Source organism: Microcebus murinus, chromosome 10 (genome assembly GCF_040939455.1).
Source record: "Microcebus murinus isolate Inina chromosome 10, M.murinus_Inina_mat1.0, whole genome shotgun sequence".
Lineage (NCBI taxonomy): Eukaryota > Metazoa > Chordata > Mammalia > Primates > Cheirogaleidae > Microcebus > Microcebus murinus.
Genome location: NC_134113.1, coordinates 54,029,346 through 54,045,437, shown reverse-complemented (window position 1 = coordinate 54,045,437; position 16,092 = coordinate 54,029,346). Strand labels below are relative to the sequence as shown.

General features: G+C 43.4%; 1 protein-coding gene and 1 long non-coding RNA gene across 3 annotated transcripts; one reads left to right on the top strand and one right to left on the bottom strand.

Moving 5' to 3' along the window:
- Window positions 1-1,919: 1,919 nt before the first annotated feature.
- Window positions 1,920-10,678, bottom strand: LOC105869484 (uncharacterized). Its single transcript, XR_012921438.1, has 2 exons — window positions 10,437-10,678; window positions 1,920-2,087 (listed from the first exon to the last, which is right to left on the bottom strand). It is a non-coding gene; the product is annotated as an uncharacterized LOC105869484 (long non-coding RNA).
- Window positions 10,679-10,832: 154 nt separating this feature from the next.
- Window positions 10,833-14,498, top strand: LOC105869479 (tubulin alpha-1B chain). 2 transcript variants are annotated; one of them, XM_012761302.3, is made up of 4 exons: window positions 10,833-10,972; window positions 12,553-12,775; window positions 12,947-13,095; window positions 13,390-14,498. In XM_012761302.3, exons 1-4 carry the CDS (start codon window positions 10,970-10,972, stop codon window positions 14,368-14,370), a joined length of 1,356 nt encoding a protein of 451 aa, XP_012616756.3. In that variant the 5' UTR covers window positions 10,833-10,969; the 3' UTR covers window positions 14,371-14,498. The 2 variants fall into 2 exon arrangements, with proteins under 2 accessions (XP_012616756.3, XP_012616767.3); XM_012761313.3 differs by lacking the exon at window positions 10,833-10,972 and adding an exon at window positions 11,410-11,522.
- The last annotated feature ends 1,594 nt before the right edge of the window (window positions 14,499-16,092 follow it).

Genomic DNA, 16,092 nt, shown 5'->3' with positions numbered 1-16,092 from the left:
CCCAGCACTTTGAGAGACCAAGATGGGAAGATCTTTTGAAGCCCAGGAGTTTGAGACCAGCAAGACTTCATCTCTACAAAAATAAAAATTAAAAGAAATAAGCAAAATTATCTAGGTGTGGTGGCATGTGCCTGTAGTCCCAGCTACTCAGGAGGCTGAGGCAGGAAGATCTCTGGAGCCCAGGAGTTTGAGGTTGCTGTGAGCTAGGCTGATGACATGGCACTCTAGCCCAGGCAACACAGCAAGACTTTTTTCTCAAAAACAAACAAAAACAAAAAACAATGGGCTCTTATAGGGATTTGCAACCTTAACTCGCACAACTTGAGTATTTCAAAAGTCCTAAAGCCATGAGTTTAGTTTAACACATTAATTGCCATGCTAGAAATAAAAATTTTTTTCCCTGGGCCTACAGTGTTTTATTATGAAAATAAAATAAAAACTTAGAAATCAAAATGATCCTTTCTAATTTAATGAAAAATTCGTTATTTTTATTGTTTTCTGTGGTTTTTTTCAATAAAAGAGTATAACAACTTGAAAATTAGTAATGTAAAAAGTATTATGAAAAGTTGAAAAATAGTCCATAAGAGTAAAGTGTTTTTCTTTCTTTCTTTTTTTTTTTTTTTGAGACAGAGTCTCGCTTTGTTGCCCAGGCTAGAGTGAGTGCCATGGCGTCAGCCTAGCTCACAGCAACCTCAAACTCCTGGGTTCAAGCAATCCTTCTGCCTCAGCCTCTCGAGTAGCTGGGACTACAGGCATGTGCCACCATGCCCGGCTAATTTTTTCTACATATATTAGTTAGCCAATTAATGTCTTTCTATTTATAGTAGAGATGGGGTCTCGCTCTTGCTCAGGCTGGTTTCAAACTCCTGACCTCAAGCAATCCGCCCTCCTCAGCCTCCCAGAGTGCTAGGATTACAGACAGGCATGAGCCACCATGCCTGGCCTAATAGTGAAACACTTTGAAATAATGCAAGCATTACCAAAACGTGACACAGAGACACAAAGTGAGCAAATGCTGTTGGAAAAATGGTGCCAAGAGACTTGCTTGCTACAGGGTTGCCACAATATTTCAATTTGTGAAAAAAAAACCAGTATCTATAAAGTGCAATAAAGTGAAGTATGGCTGTATATATTTTTATCTCTTCAACACTGGATCCATGGCAATTTTTACCTATTCAAAAAGTATGTCTTCTGCCGGGCACAGTGGCTCACACGCCTGTAATCTTAGCACTCTGGGAGGCCAGGAGTTTGAAACCAGCCTGAGCAAGAGCGAGACTTCGTCTCTACTAAAAATAGAAAGAAATTAATTGGCCAACTAAAAATATGTAGAAAAAATTAGCCAGGCATGGTGGCTAGTCCCAGTTATTAGGGAAGCTGAGGCAGGAAGAGAGCTTGAGCCCAGGAGTTTGAGGTTGCTGTGAGCTAGGCTGAAGCCATGGCACTCTAGCCTGTACAACAGAGTGAGACTCTGTCTGGAAGAGAGTAAAGAAGAGAGAGAAAGGGAGGGGAGGGGAAGGGAGGGGAGGATGATTTCACATTTTCTCTTCAAAAACTTCCCATATTCCTTCTCCAGTCCTTACATTTAGTGAATGACTCCCTCCCTGTTTCACTGAAAAAGGAAAGAAAAAAAATCAGAAGGAATAATCCACAAGGTCCCACCACCACGTTAATTATAAATTATAATCACCTGCAAATGAAAAAGGGGAGATGGAAGGAAGGAAGGAAGGAAGGAAGGAAGGAAGGAAGGAAGGAAGGAAGGAAGGAAGGAAGGAAGGAAGGAAGGAGGGAGGGAGGGAGGGAGGGAGGGAGGGAGGGAGGGAGGGAGGGAGGGAGGGAAGAAGGAGAAAAAAAGAAGGAGAAGAAAAAAGAGAAAAAAAAGAAGAAGAAGGAGAAGAAAAAAAAAAGAATAAAGACCAGTGTGGCTTAACAAATTGCTTTATTTTTCCATAATGAGAAGTCCAGAGGTCCACAATCCATGGCTTGTGCAGCAGCTCCACAATGTCATCAGGGACCTAGATTCTATCTTCCTTCATCCTTAGCATATGTCTTAAGGTTGCTTTATTGTCATGAGATGGTGCTTTCACATTCTAGGCAAGAAAAAAAGAAAGGGCTAAAGACATATGCCAACTCAGGCAATCCTGTTTTAGAAACTTTCTCAGAAGCCCCAGCAAACTTCTACTAACAACTCAGCAGAACCTAGTCACATAGACACCTCTGGTATAATGGGAACAGAAGGCGGGCACCCTACTCCCAACAAATCAGGGTTCTGTTGTTAAGGAAGAGAGGGAGATTTTGGAAACAGTCAGATCTGGGTACTTCTTTGGTTATATTAACTGTGAGCAAGTTACTTCTCAAAGCCACAGATTTCCCATTGGCAAAAAAGAAAAGAAAATAGTGACCAGTGCACAGAAAGTGCTCAATAAATATTGGTTTCTTTCTCAGATACCATTATTGCTCTCCTCTCATAAAAGTAGTCTTTGTAAACAAAATGCCTTTGCTCCTAGTGTTCTCATTGTTTGCTGTTTATTATAATTGGTCTGATGTGTTCTTACTGACCCTGATCAGCCTTCTATGTGATACTGCAAATAAAGTTCTTAAAACATCATATTTTAATATTAAACTCAGAATATAAGTGCAACCAAAAAAAAAAAAAAAAAAGAAGAAGAGAGGGAGAATGAGGAGAAATGATCTATTCTCCATTTCACTGGAGTGGGAAAGAAAAAAGAAGCAATGAGAAGAAAAATTCCAGCTGGGCATGGTGGCTCACACCTGTAATGCTAGCACTCTGGGAGGCTGAGGCGAGTGGATAGCTCAAGGTCGGGAGTTCCAAACCAGCCTGAGCAAGAACAAGACCCCATCTCTACTATAAATAGAAATTTTTTTTTTTTTTTTTTTTGAGACAGAGTCTCGCTTTGTTGGCTGGGCTAGAGTGAGTGCCATGGCATCAGCCTAGCTCACAGCAACCTCAAACTCCTGGGCTCAAGAGATCCTACTGCCTCAGCCTCCCGAGTAGCTGGGACTCGGGAGGCATGCGCCACCATGCCCAGCTAATTTTTTTTTATATATATATATTAGTTGGCCAATTAATTTCTTTCTATTTATAGTAGAGACGGGGGTCTCGCTCTTGCTCAGGCTGGTTTCGAACTCCTGACCTTGAGCAATCTGCCCGCCTCGGCCTCCCAGAGAGCTAGGATTACAGGCGTGAGCCACCTTGCCCGGCCTATAAATAGAAAGAAATTAATTGGCCAACTAATATATATAGAAAAAATGAGCCGGGCATGGTGGTGCATGCCGGTAGTCCCAGCTACTTGGGAGGCTGAGGTAGTAGGATTGCTTGAGCCCAGGAGTTTGAGGTTGCTGTGAGCTAGGCTGAAGCCATGGCACTCACTCTAGCCTGGGCAACAAAGGGAGACTCTGTCTCAAAAAAAAAAGAAAAAAAGAGAGAGAAGAGAAATTCCACATTCTACCACCAAATCTAACTGCCACCTTGAATCCATACTCATACTCTGGCTTCCTCTTGTGTGTTAGTGAATAAACATTGTGGTCCTTTGCAAGGCTAACCCGCACTGGATCCCTTCCCATTTCACTACTCTAAAACTTTGCCCCCTGGACTATCTCCTCTTTTTCCTACAACATCAATTTCTCCCTTTTGTTTGTTCTGATTAGCAAACAAACATGCTACAAGATTTCCCATCTTAAAACAAAACAAAACAAAACAAAAATAGAAGAGGGGAGGGTGGGAGGGGGTGAGGGGTAAAAACTTACCTGCTAGGGGTACAATGAACACTGTTCCAGTGATGGGCATACTAAAAACTCCAACTTAAGCATTATATTAGGTACTCATGTAACAAAAATATTTGTAGCCCTGTTACATTTTGAGATTTTTAAAAAGTTTGAAAAAAAAAAAAAAGAAAAACATCATAGGAGGAGTAAGTGAAGGTAAAATTTTTAAAAATTATTTTTCTTAATCCTAATTGATCTAATATAAGAATCATTATTTTTTCCAATAATAATGGCAACAATGTATTTATATATGCTTATATATAGTATATATATGCTTCTGTATACTTATGTATAAATGAAATGAATGTAATAAATGGATGATACAAGGAAAAAAGAAGATGAAACCAAAAACCTTCCTTTTATTGAACATCCCTATCCAGTTATCCCAATTATTACCCTTTTCTCTGATCCTTTAAAGCAAAATTCCTCAAAGGAAGATTTAAATTCTACTTTATCCACTTCCCTTGTCTTACATTCTCTCTTGAACCTACCTCAATCAGGCCTTCAGTCATCCCTACTGCTCCACTGAAGCCATTCTTGCCCAGGTCACCAGTGACCTCCACACTGCCAAATCTAATATCGGGTTACAGACTTCATCTTACCCAACCAAAAGGCATAGTTATCACCTGCTCCTGCTTGAAACATTTTCTTCATTTGGTTTCCAGAATGCCACACTCATCATTATTTTCTTCCAACACCAATAGCTGTTCCTTTGCATTTTACACTACTGGATCCTTCCCTAATTTTTTTTTTTTTTTTTAAGAGTCAGGGTCTTGCTCTATTGCAAAGGCTGGAGTACACTGACATGACACAATCATAGCTCACTGCAACCTTGTAATTGTGGGCTCAGGCCAGGTGCGTTGGCTCACGCCTGTAATCCTAGCACTCTGGGAGGCCGAGGCAGGCGGATTGCTCAAGGTCAAGAGTTCAAAACCAGCCTGAGCAAGAGCGAGACCCCGTCTCTACTATAAATAGAAAGAAATTAATTGGCCAACTAATATATATAGAAAAAATCAGCCGAGCATTGTGGCGCATGCCTGTAGTCCCAGCTACTCAGGAGGCTGAGGCAGTAGGATCTCTTGAGCCCAGGAGTTTAAGGTTGCTGTGAGCTAGGCTGACGCCATGGCACTCACTCTAGCCAGGGCAACAAAGGGAGACCTGTCTCAAAAAATAATAATAATAATAATTGTGGGCTCAATCCATCCCAACACCCTAGACTCCCTAGTAGCTAGAACTACTAGTCCTAGCTAGGACTACTAACAAGGGTTAGGGTTAGATTTAGGTTTAGGGTGCCACCATGTCAAGATAATTTTTTTGTTGTTGTTTTTTGAGATAGAGTCTTGCTCTGTCCCCCCAGGGGACAGAGCACAGTGGCATCATTATAGCTCCCTACAACCTCAACCTTAAACTCCTGGGCTCAAGAAATCCTTCTACCTCAGCCTCCCAAGTAGCCAGGACTATAGGTATGCACTACCACTCCCAGCTAATTTTTTCTATTTTTGATAGAGATGGGGTCTCACTGTTGCTCAGGTTGGTGTTGAACTCCTGGCCTCAAGTGGTCCTCCTGCCTCAGCCTCCCAGAGTGCTAGGATTACAGGAGTGAATTTTTAAATTTTTTTGTAGAGACAGGGTCTTGCTATATTGCACAGTCTCAAACTCAAGGAATCCTCACACCTTGGCCTCCTAAAGTGCTAAGATTACAGGCATGAGCCACCATGCCTGGGCCCCCACTCTATCATTTAATTCAGGTCTTTGTTCAAATAATTACCTCCTCAAAGAGGCCTTCCCAGATCATGCTATCTAAAATGGCACTACTCTGTAACTCTCATCTCTATTCCAAACTTAATTTTGCTTCATAGCATCTATTAGTACCTGAGATTATATTTCATATCTCTCTGCTATATGTTCATTTTCTTTCTCCTTCACTAGATTATAAGCTCCATGAGGGAGTTTTTATTCACTGTTATATCTACCCAACACTTAAAAAGAGTACCTGGCATGGTAGTTCTCAATAAATATTTGACCAATAAATAAATAAAAATAGAAGCCATATTGTTTTCTATTAATATATACAATGGACACTTTACAGTCTTTACCCTACTTAACCTCTCTGTAGCATCTGACACTGTGCTCCTTCTTGAAACTCTACTTAGATAGTGAGACCTCCCAGTTCTCCCTCTTTGATCATTCTTTCTCAGATTCCTTTTTTTTTTTTTTTTTGAGACAGAGTCTCACTTTGTTGCCCAAGCTAGAGTGAGTGCCATGGCGTCAGCCTGGCTCACAGCAACCTCAATCTCCGGGGCTCAGCGATCCTACTGCCTCAGCCTCCCGAGTAGCTGGGACTACAGGCATGTGCCACCATGCCCGGCTAATTTTTTGTATATATATTTTTAGTTGGTCAATTAATTTATTTCTATTTTTGGTAGAGACGGGGTCTCGCTCAGGCTGGTTTCGAACTCCTGACCTTGAGCAATCCGCCCGCCTCGGCCTCCCAAAGTGCTAGGATTACAGGCGTGAGCCACCACGCCCGGCTCAGATTCCTTTTATAAGGTTCTTTTCTCTACTTTAAGTATGATCATTCTTTGGATTCCCTACTAAGGCCAGGATCTCTACTTTAGGGTTTTCTACTAAGGCCACCCCTCTCCTAGCTCTATATATTCACCCTAAGTGATCTCATCCATTCTTTATACTTAAGATTCCAAAGTCTGTATCTCTCTCCTTTCTCTCTATCTGCATATATGTCTGTGTAACAGACATCTCCAGGTATATACCACAGACACTTAAACCTCAAAATGTGTCAAAAGGTAAACTATTACATTCTCTCATGTCTCTTCTCCATTTCCCACTCACTTGTTCCTTCAGTATTCTGATCCCAGTGAAAAACACCACCATTCACCCAGTTATTTAAACCACATACCTGCAAACCAACCTCCATTCCTTACTTTACCTCACATGCATGTCCAATCAATCTCCAAGTTCAATATTCAACAACAAATTACATATTAAGCATCTATGTGCCAGGCATTGTTTTAGGCACTGGGGATAAAGCCTGCTTACATTGGCTTAAATTATAAGGACATATACTGTTTCCTTAATGATAAATCTTGAGATAGGTGGTGTTTTTTTGTTTTTTTTTGGTTTTTTTTTTTTTTTTTGAGACAGCCTCACTGCATTGCCTGGGCTAGAGTGCCATGGTGTCAGCCTAGCTCACAGCAACCTCAAATTCCTGGGCTCAAGCAATCCTTCTGCCTCAGCCTCCCAAGTAGCTGGGAGGATAGACATGAGCCACCATGTCCAGCTAATTTTTTCTATATATATTTGTTGGCCAATTAATTTCTTTCTATTTTTATAGTAGAGATGGGGTCTCACTCTTGCTCAGGCTGGTTTCGAACTCCTGACCTCGAGCAATCCGCCCACCTCGGCCTCCCAGGATTACAGGCACGTGCTACCGCGCCTGGCCTACATGAATGTAGTTTAAAGTATCAAGTAAGTCTGTAAGGTTTGTTAAGACAGAATAAAATAAACCCAGAGTTTCCCTGCCTCCCTGCATTATGAAAGTCAAGAATCTCCTATAACTGTATTTAGTGGTTTAACTTTGATCTTGTATCATAAGAACCTTCTCTGAGAAAACCACTTTCTCCTCTCTTGGTTTTATTTATTTATTTTTTATTTATTTTATTTTTTGAGAAAGTCTCACTCTGTTGCCTGGGCTAGAGTGCTGTGGCATTAGCCTAGCTCACAGCAACCTCAAACTCCTGGGCTCAAGTAATCTTCCTGCCTTAGCCTCCCAAGTAGCTGGGACTACAGGCATGCACCACCATGCCCGGCTAATTTTTTCTATATATTTTTAATTGTCAAGCTAATTTATTCCTATTTTTTTAGTAGAGAGAGGGTCTCACTCTTGCTCAGGCTGGTCTTGAACTCCTGACTTTGAGCCATCCTCCCAGAGAGCTAGGATTACAGGCATGAGACACCATGCTGGCCGAGATAGGTGTTTTAAGACTGGGTCAGCAGCTTCACAATATCAGACCACTGAGTTGGCATTCCTATGATTCTCTTTGCACTAGACCCTCAAGATCTTAAATTGGCTTCAGGTATCATATCTTCAAAGGACATTTCCAAAAGCAGAAAGCAAGGGAGAGGAGTAAAACAGAAGAGCTTTCCTCAAGGGAGCAATCTTTTTTCATCTGAGAGGAAAACCATTCCCAGAAATTCCCCAGCTGACTTTCCTTTATGTCCCCATTGGTCAGAACTAGGTCCAATTGTGAAAGAGACTGAGAAAGCCAATATCTGGCAAAGGGAAACAAGGTTGCATTGATTTGTTACTTTAAAAACTGGAGTGTGGGGGTGACAAGGTTCTCTTGGAGAGAAGAATGGAAGAAGGTGGTTTTTGGAAGGACAACCAAGATTGACTTCCACAAAAACAGACATGGAATTTACATAAAAGGAAAAACTGTAAACAAGTAAATAAATGTACAAATAAGATAATTTCAGATTCTGTAAGAGCTGTGAAGTAATACGGTAATGGGATAAAAAGTGGTGGGCATATTTTAGAGATAAACCAACAAAGTTTCCTAATGGAATTGAACGTATGAGAAAAAGATGATTCTCATTCATAAATGAAGCTCAAGAAATGTAATTAGGTGCCTAAAGTCATGCTACTACTAATTGACAAAGTTAGAATTGAATCTAATCCTATGTGACATCTAAGCCAATTTTTTTCTGCTAACATCTATCTATGGAAAAATCAGAACACAAAATAGCATATATAAATTTGTAACAATAAAATAAACAAGAACAAAGGCCAAATATTTAAAATAGTTGATGCTTGGTAATTTGTTGCCATTTGTTATTTTTTTCTTTCCTTGTACAGCTGATAAAATGAACAAAATATTTTGTGAATTTCTGTATCTCACCCATAATATAGAAACTATCAAAAACAGTTACTGATTGCTTAGAATAGTAGCAAATGGCCGTGATACTATGTAGCAAAGATGAGAGTGGCTCAAACTGCAACATAGGGTTTTTCCTCTACACCAACAACTCAAAGCAAATAGTTACAGGCCTGAAAGAGTCTAACAAAAGACCTATACAATTAATTAAAATGTTAAGACAGTAAATAACACTGTGTTTATGTTCCAGACATAAATAACCACTGTTTAGCTGTTAAATATAGACAAAGTATATACACACATATGTAATATAAACAAATGGATCCATGTAGGTTCAATATGGGCAAAAGGAAAAAAGTCTTTCAGGTACTAAAGAAGAGGCGAAATAAAGGCATAAAGATACCAGACTAGATTAGACTTAAAGGTCTCTTTTAGTCCTATTACTCTATGAAGCCTGAGGTATTATTAGGGACACTCAAAATACTTCCTCCTTCACAACAGGGGAATACACAGACAACAGGGCTAGCAAAGCTAATGGTTTTAGGAAGGTATCTGGGGAGACATATAGGTCCACAGGAGCAAATCCCTCAGTGAGAGCTCTCATATTCTGCAGAGAGCTGGAAGGGAGGTGCCTGGTTTCAAATGGCTTTCATCTAGAGCCCACAGCAAAATGGAGTTCTGCAGGGTGGTTCCCTAACACTCATTCTTCTAGTTAAAGCAAGTTAGTTATTTCTAGTCTCTTTTTAAGAATAAGGGGAGAAAAAGAATAAATGAGAAAAATATTCAAGTATATTCCTGCCCCTTTCTAACCCAGTTTGGAAAATGTGTGCAAATTTGGATTTTGAATGAAATGCCTTTTAATAGGACTACAAAAAATATTTATCAGAAATAAATAAGAACCTCTCAGTTTGCAGGCCAGGTCCACATAGGTGGATATATATATATATATAATCCTTACAAAAAACACAGATACGGTGAATTTGTTAATTGTCTGAAATGAAGGATGAAGGCTTTTTAATCTGAATAAGGTAATAACTGAATATGAACTATGAATTTTTACTGTCTTATGTTTACTTTTTGGTTACTTATACACTATCACTGGGAAGATATTTTCAAGTTTAATAACAGCAATAGGTTTCTGCTAGGACCATTTTAAAACCACATTTTAACTATAACCACTTTATGTATTTCCAAGGATAGCAATGTAGTTTATGGTCTTGAAATAGATTTTCTGAGGAGGGGGGATGACGAACTAGTCTAGTCACTATAATCTGGGCCTCCAAGCATTAGGTATCACTAACCAATTGATCTATCTTGACATAATGCCAAGCAGTCTTATTTACAAAACTCTAAATAGTAAAAGAAATCCTTACTTCCCCATAGCCATCAGTGTGAATTTATTTCCTCCCTACCCAAGTTTTTCCTAACTTCTTCAATTCAGCTACCACGTTTGAAATGTGTTTTTAAATCTCCTTTTTTAACAGCCCCTAGGGCTGTTCCATAAAATTGATGGCTTAGGTCTAAAAATGGGGCCTATTCTGCCCTTTTAACAGTTTCAATGCTCAATGCTTAGATACTACTCTTCGAATGAATGAAATATTATTTTCTTCCACCATTTGGTACTTTAGTTTCGAGAACAAGTCTTTACAGTAAACCAAATAAATCTATTCCGTTTTCTAAAGCCCGCATCCTCCACATTATCATCTAAGTGGAGAATGCACTGCCTTTAAAGGACTAAGAAAATAAAGAGGCAAGACTCACTGATTAACTGTGGCAACATGAAAATAATCAGCTGAGCTATCCGGATAAGAATTCTGCATTTAATAGTGCTTCTGTAAAATTGTATGGATTTCGCAAGTCTTAGGGGTTCCTCCAAATTAAGGCAAGCCTCCTCTCCCATTCCTATGCCAGTCCCATGTTGGTTTCTTTCTGACTCGGCGCCCGCCCCCAGCCAGGCCCTTGCAGCCATGCGCCGCAGACTGCAGCACTGGCGCGCGCGGCCCGCAGGCGCGGAGGACCCCGCCCGGCAGGCCGCGCGAGGGGAGGGGGCTCCGGGCGCCGAGCCCGCCTCTGCGGCGGCCAGGCCGGGCGCCGAGTGGGCGCGCCGGGCCGGGGGAGTGGCCGCGGCCGCCGCACCGCCTGTGCCCGCCGGCCCCTCCCCAGCCGCTACTTAAGAGGCTCCGGCGCCGCCCCCGCCTCAGTGCGTTACTTACCTCGACTCTTAGCTTGTCGGGGACGGTAACCGGGACCCGGTGTCTGCTCCTGTCGCCTTCGCCTCTTAACCCGTAGCCACCATGGTGAGTGGGCCGAGCGCGGCGTCCGGCCTCGTTCGGAGAAACCGGGAAAAGCGAGCCGGAGAAGCGCGGAGAGCTTCTAGAGAGGGCTGCAATCGATGCCGTCCATTTGTAGGGCAGAAAGCGAGACCAGAGGCGAGGGCGGGAATAGATGAGACCTCGGTTTGTGGAGAATGGCGAGGGCCCAGCAAGAGGGGGGACGCCGGGGTTTCTTCTCGGATGCTGGGAGGGATGGCGGGGCGCCGGCTCCCCTCCGCCACATTGGGAGCTCTTTTAGCACCTAACTCCTTCGTGGAAGCGGCGCCTTAAGGCCCCGCGATCCTTTCCTGCGTGTGCCCTTCCCCCATCCTTCCCCCGCCTTTGGCGGGCGCGCGCGGACTCTCCCCGCCCTCACTTCCTCTGCGCGGAAAGCGGAGGTGGGAAGGAGCGGGAGACGAAAGCGCACGCGCAACCGTTACCTTCCCGCCGAAGAGCGGCGGGAAAGTGCCACTGCAGTCTGCGCAGGCGCGCCCGGTCGTGGCAGGACTTGCTGTAGGGTGTGTCTCCTGTTACCGTGAGTTTTATTTTTTTAATGAAAGCTGTAAGAAATGTGAGGAAGGTCTCCTGGACGGTGTGCCGCACTACACCAGTGTATTAGAACAATTCGCTCCCAACAGCCCGTAGAGGCCATCTGTTCCTCCCTGCTGCCTTAGGAATTCGTAAGGGAGCAGGTGGTGGCGGGGAGGGACTTTGAGGGAATGGAAATCGGATCTTGGCCTGGATCTGGGCCGCCGATAATCCCCTACTGCGGGGAGGACAGATGTGGAAGTGTTAGGCTGTGCCCAATGCTTGTGGGCAAGGGAGGATGGTGGCCAAGGCGTGGCCTCCGCAGACGTGGCCATTGCGTGCCTCTGCAGCTGCACGTCCCCACCGGCCGCAGGGGGGCGCGGATGAGCGCACCCCGAATTGCTCATTCATCCTGTGCCGCAGAGCCCCGCCCTTGTCCCTGTGCCCGACATTTCTTCTGCATTTTTTCTGGCCACGTGTTTCCTGTGCTAAGGGATGCCCGGAAATGTGGCCACCTAGTCTCAGGTGGGATTTTTGGGGTCTGAGTGCAGGAAGAATGGCCGCCTCCATATCGTGATCCTCCAGTGGAGGAAGTTGTGACTAAGCTTTTTTCTTGGTCTAGACTAAAGAGGCCTTGATTTAGCAGTGGGAGGATGTCGTTTTGAAAGAGGAAATTTGTGGCTGCCTACGGTGGCTCACCCATATAATGCCAGCACTTTGGGAGCACAAAGTGGGAGGGTTGCTTGAGGCCAGGGGTTAGAGACCCCATTTCTATAAAAAATATAGAAAAAGCAGCTGGATGTGGTGGCATACAGGAGGATCACTTGAACCCAGAAATTTGAAGTTGCAGTGAACTATGATGATGCCACTGCACTCTATCCTAGTTGTCAGAGTGAGACTCTTGTCTCAAAAAGAAATTTTTTTTAATAAGGAAATTTGTAGGATAATGATTACATGGATATTTTATTCCACTTGGCAGTCACCAATAGATTATTTTAAATTGTGATGTTTTGTGTTGTTTTTCTCCCTTCCCACAGCGTGAGTGCATCTCCATCCACGTTGGCCAGGCTGGTGTCCAGATTGGCAATGCCTGCTGGGAGCTCTACTGCCTGGAACACGGCATCCAGCCCGATGGCCAGATGCCAAGTGACAAGACCATTGGGGGAGGAGATGACTCCTTCAACACCTTCTTCAGTGAGACGGGCGCTGGCAAGCATGTGCCTAGGGCAGTGTTTGTAGACCTGGAACCCACAGTCATTGGTGAGTTGACCTCAGTAACTCAAGTGAGATCCTAGTGTGCTGCAATAAGAAGTCTGTCCTGGGGGCTCCATTGATTATACACACACAGTGTCTCCACCATCCCCTGCCAGGGCTGAGCAGGCCAGTGCAGGTAACTCAGTGATGGGTAGCTGGTTTGTTTCCCTTTTCCAGACGAAGTTCGCACTGGTACCTACCGCCAGCTCTTCCACCCTGAGCAGCTCATCACAGGCAAGGAAGATGCTGCCAATAACTATGCCCGTGGGCACTACACCATCGGCAAGGAGATCATTGACCTCGTCTTGGACCGAATTCGCAAGCTGGTAAACACCATGTAAAAATAGGTTTTTTAAATGGGGTGAGAGGTTTCCAGTGCAAGTACGATGGTGTGGCGGAACGACACCATTCATTGTTTGGTGCCTGCCAAAATGCAGAATAGGCTGCTTACTGTATTAATTAGACTTTTAAACCAGACAGTCCTGGGTTATGGGACAACTTGCTGATGTGTCTATTTTGCTAGTTCATCATGCTTAACATCAGGCTGACATGCTTCATAACTAAGAAAATGTGTCCTGGCATTAAAATACTACCTTTTCTATTTTCTTCTTCCTCTACAGGCCGACCAGTGCACAGGTCTTCAGGGCTTCTTGGTTTTCCACAGCTTTGGTGGCGGAACGGGTTCTGGGTTCACCTCTCTGCTGATGGAGCGCCTCTCTGTCGATTACGGCAAGAAGTCCAAGCTGGAATTCTCCATTTACCCAGCCCCCCAGGTTTCCACAGCTGTAGTTGAGCCCTACAACTCCATCCTCACCACCCACACCACCCTGGAGCACTCTGATTGTGCCTTCATGGTAGACAATGAGGCCATCTATGACATCTGTCGTAGAAACCTTGATATTGAGCGCCCAACCTACACTAACCTGAACCGCCTTATTAGCCAGATTGTGTCCTCCATCACCGCTTCCCTCAGATTTGATGGAGCCCTGAATGTCGATCTGACAGAATTCCAGACCAACCTGGTGCCCTATCCCCGCATCCACTTCCCTCTGGCCACATATGCCCCTGTGATCTCTGCTGAGAAAGCCTACCATGAGCAGCTTTCTGTGGCAGAGATCACCAACGCTTGCTTTGAGCCAGCCAACCAGATGGTGAAATGTGACCCCCGCCACGGTAAATACATGGCTTGCTGCCTGTTGTACCGTGGTGATGTGGTTCCCAAAGATGTCAATGCTGCCATTGCCACCATCAAGACCAAGCGCAGCATCCAGTTTGTGGATTGGTGTCCCACTGGCTTCAAGGTTGGCATCAATTACCAGCCTCCCACTGTGGTACCTGGTGGTGACCTGGCCAAGGTACAGAGAGCTGTGTGCATGCTGAGCAACACCACAGCCATTGCTGAGGCCTGGGCTCGCCTGGACCACAAGTTTGACCTGATGTATGCCAAGCGTGCCTTTGTTCACTGGTACGTGGGTGAGGGGATGGAGGAAGGAGAGTTTTCTGAGGCCCGTGAGGACATGGCTGCCCTTGAGAAGGATTATGAGGAGGTTGGTGTGGATTCTGTTGAAGGGGAAGGTGAGGAAGAAGGAGAGGAATACTAATTATCCATTCCTTTTAACCCCCCTGCAGCATGTCATACTCCCAGAATTTCAGCTTCAACATTAGCTGACAGACATTAAAGCTTTCTGGTTAGATTGTTTTCACTCAGTGGTGATCATGTCTTAACTTTTCCATGTGTACCTGTAAGATTTTTTCCATCATGTTTTAAAGTAAAGGCATTAAGAAAAAGTTTTTTCTCCTGTGTTTTTTTTCTAAATCTGCCTTGATTTTTGCAGTTCATCTATACCTGTAGTACAGAGTCCTTGCAACATATGTTGATGATACTATATTATCACACTCATCTTTTGTCACCTAAATTTTTTCATGGGGGCTGAGGAGGATGATGGAAGTTATTCTGTTAATCCAGAGTTTATTTAGCACTTGGGAATATGACTGGGTAGTTGCTAATGGGTTAGGTATAAGAAGTGAATAGTAGCACTTAGGGAGACAGAGGTGGGAGGATCACTTTAGGCCAGGGGTTTGAGACCAGCCTGAGCAACATAGGGAGAAAAATGGAGACTCTTTTTGCTACAAAGAAAAAAGAAAAATAAGTAGTTTTGAGTATCCTGAAAATCACTGCTTTTTAAAGTGACCTGCTAACCTGTCCATGTAATTTTAAATTTCTTTTTATAAAATCCCAGAATTATCCTTGAATTGGGAAATAGCTGGCTAGAAGAGTGTTAATGGGTGATGAGGTAAAAGCTGTGTTTTCCAGCCGTATGATGATAGGAAAAAGTTACAGGACCAGAATTCATGGTAGTCAACAAGTCATTCTGCTAGGGGGAAAAAACAAACATTGAAAAATAAGCCATGTGCATTGGCAAAGGACTGTATTATGTGAGGATGAGGTAGGAACATTTGTAAAGGTTAGAATGGAGTTGACAATTTGTAGCACTTGGCATGTAAAGAAGATAGGCAAAGATGGTGCAAATGGAAGATTTAACCTAGGAGAAAATAGATTTCAAATTCAGAAAGCACAGGGACAATTATTAAGGTTGCCAAGGACATTGATAATGTCTTGGTTTAAGAGAAACGAAAACCGATTTTCCCAAATTTTTTTCTTAGCCCATAAAGCCTATAAATTTACAAAATAAAGTCAGCTCTCCCTATCTGTGGGTTCTACATGCATGGATTTTTTTTTTCTTATGCATGTCCTCTAGGTTCAGACATCCATGGATTAAACCAAGAGTGGACTGAAAATACTGGGGGGAAAATGGATGGCTGCATGTGTACTGAACATGTACAGACTCCCTGGCGTTATTCCCTAAACAGTTCAGTATAATAACTTTATATGGCATTTATGTTGTGTTAGGTATTATAAGCAATCTGGAGATGATTTAAAGTGTATGGGAGGGCTGGGCCTGGTGGCTCACGCCTATAATCCTAGCTGGGAGGCCAAGGCGGGAGGATCACTTGAAGTCAGGAGTTTGAAACCAGCCTGAGCAAGAGCAAGACCCTGTCTCTACTAAAAAAAATAGAAATTAGCTGGACAACTAAAAAAAAATTAAATAAATAAATTATATATATATATATAATTAGGTGGGCGTGGTGGTGCATGCTTGTAGTCCCAGCTACTTGCTACTCAGGGGGCTGAGACAGAAGGATTGCTTGACCCAGGAGTTTGAGGTTGCTGTGAGCTAGGCTGACGCCACAGCACCCTAGCTAGGGCAACAGAGTGAGACTGTCTCAAAAAAAATAAGAAAGTATATGGGAGAATGTGCATA

Excerpts from the sequence above, each read along its gene's own strand:
- LOC105869479 (XM_012761302.3), top strand. Across the intron at positions 12,776-12,946 it reads CCTGGAACCCACAGTCATTG|ACGAAGTTCGCACTGGTACC; the intron begins GTGAGTTGACCT and ends TCCCTTTTCCAG. Across the intron at positions 13,096-13,389 it reads TGGACCGAATTCGCAAGCTG|GCCGACCAGTGCACAGGTCT; the intron begins GTAAACACCATG and ends CTTCCTCTACAG.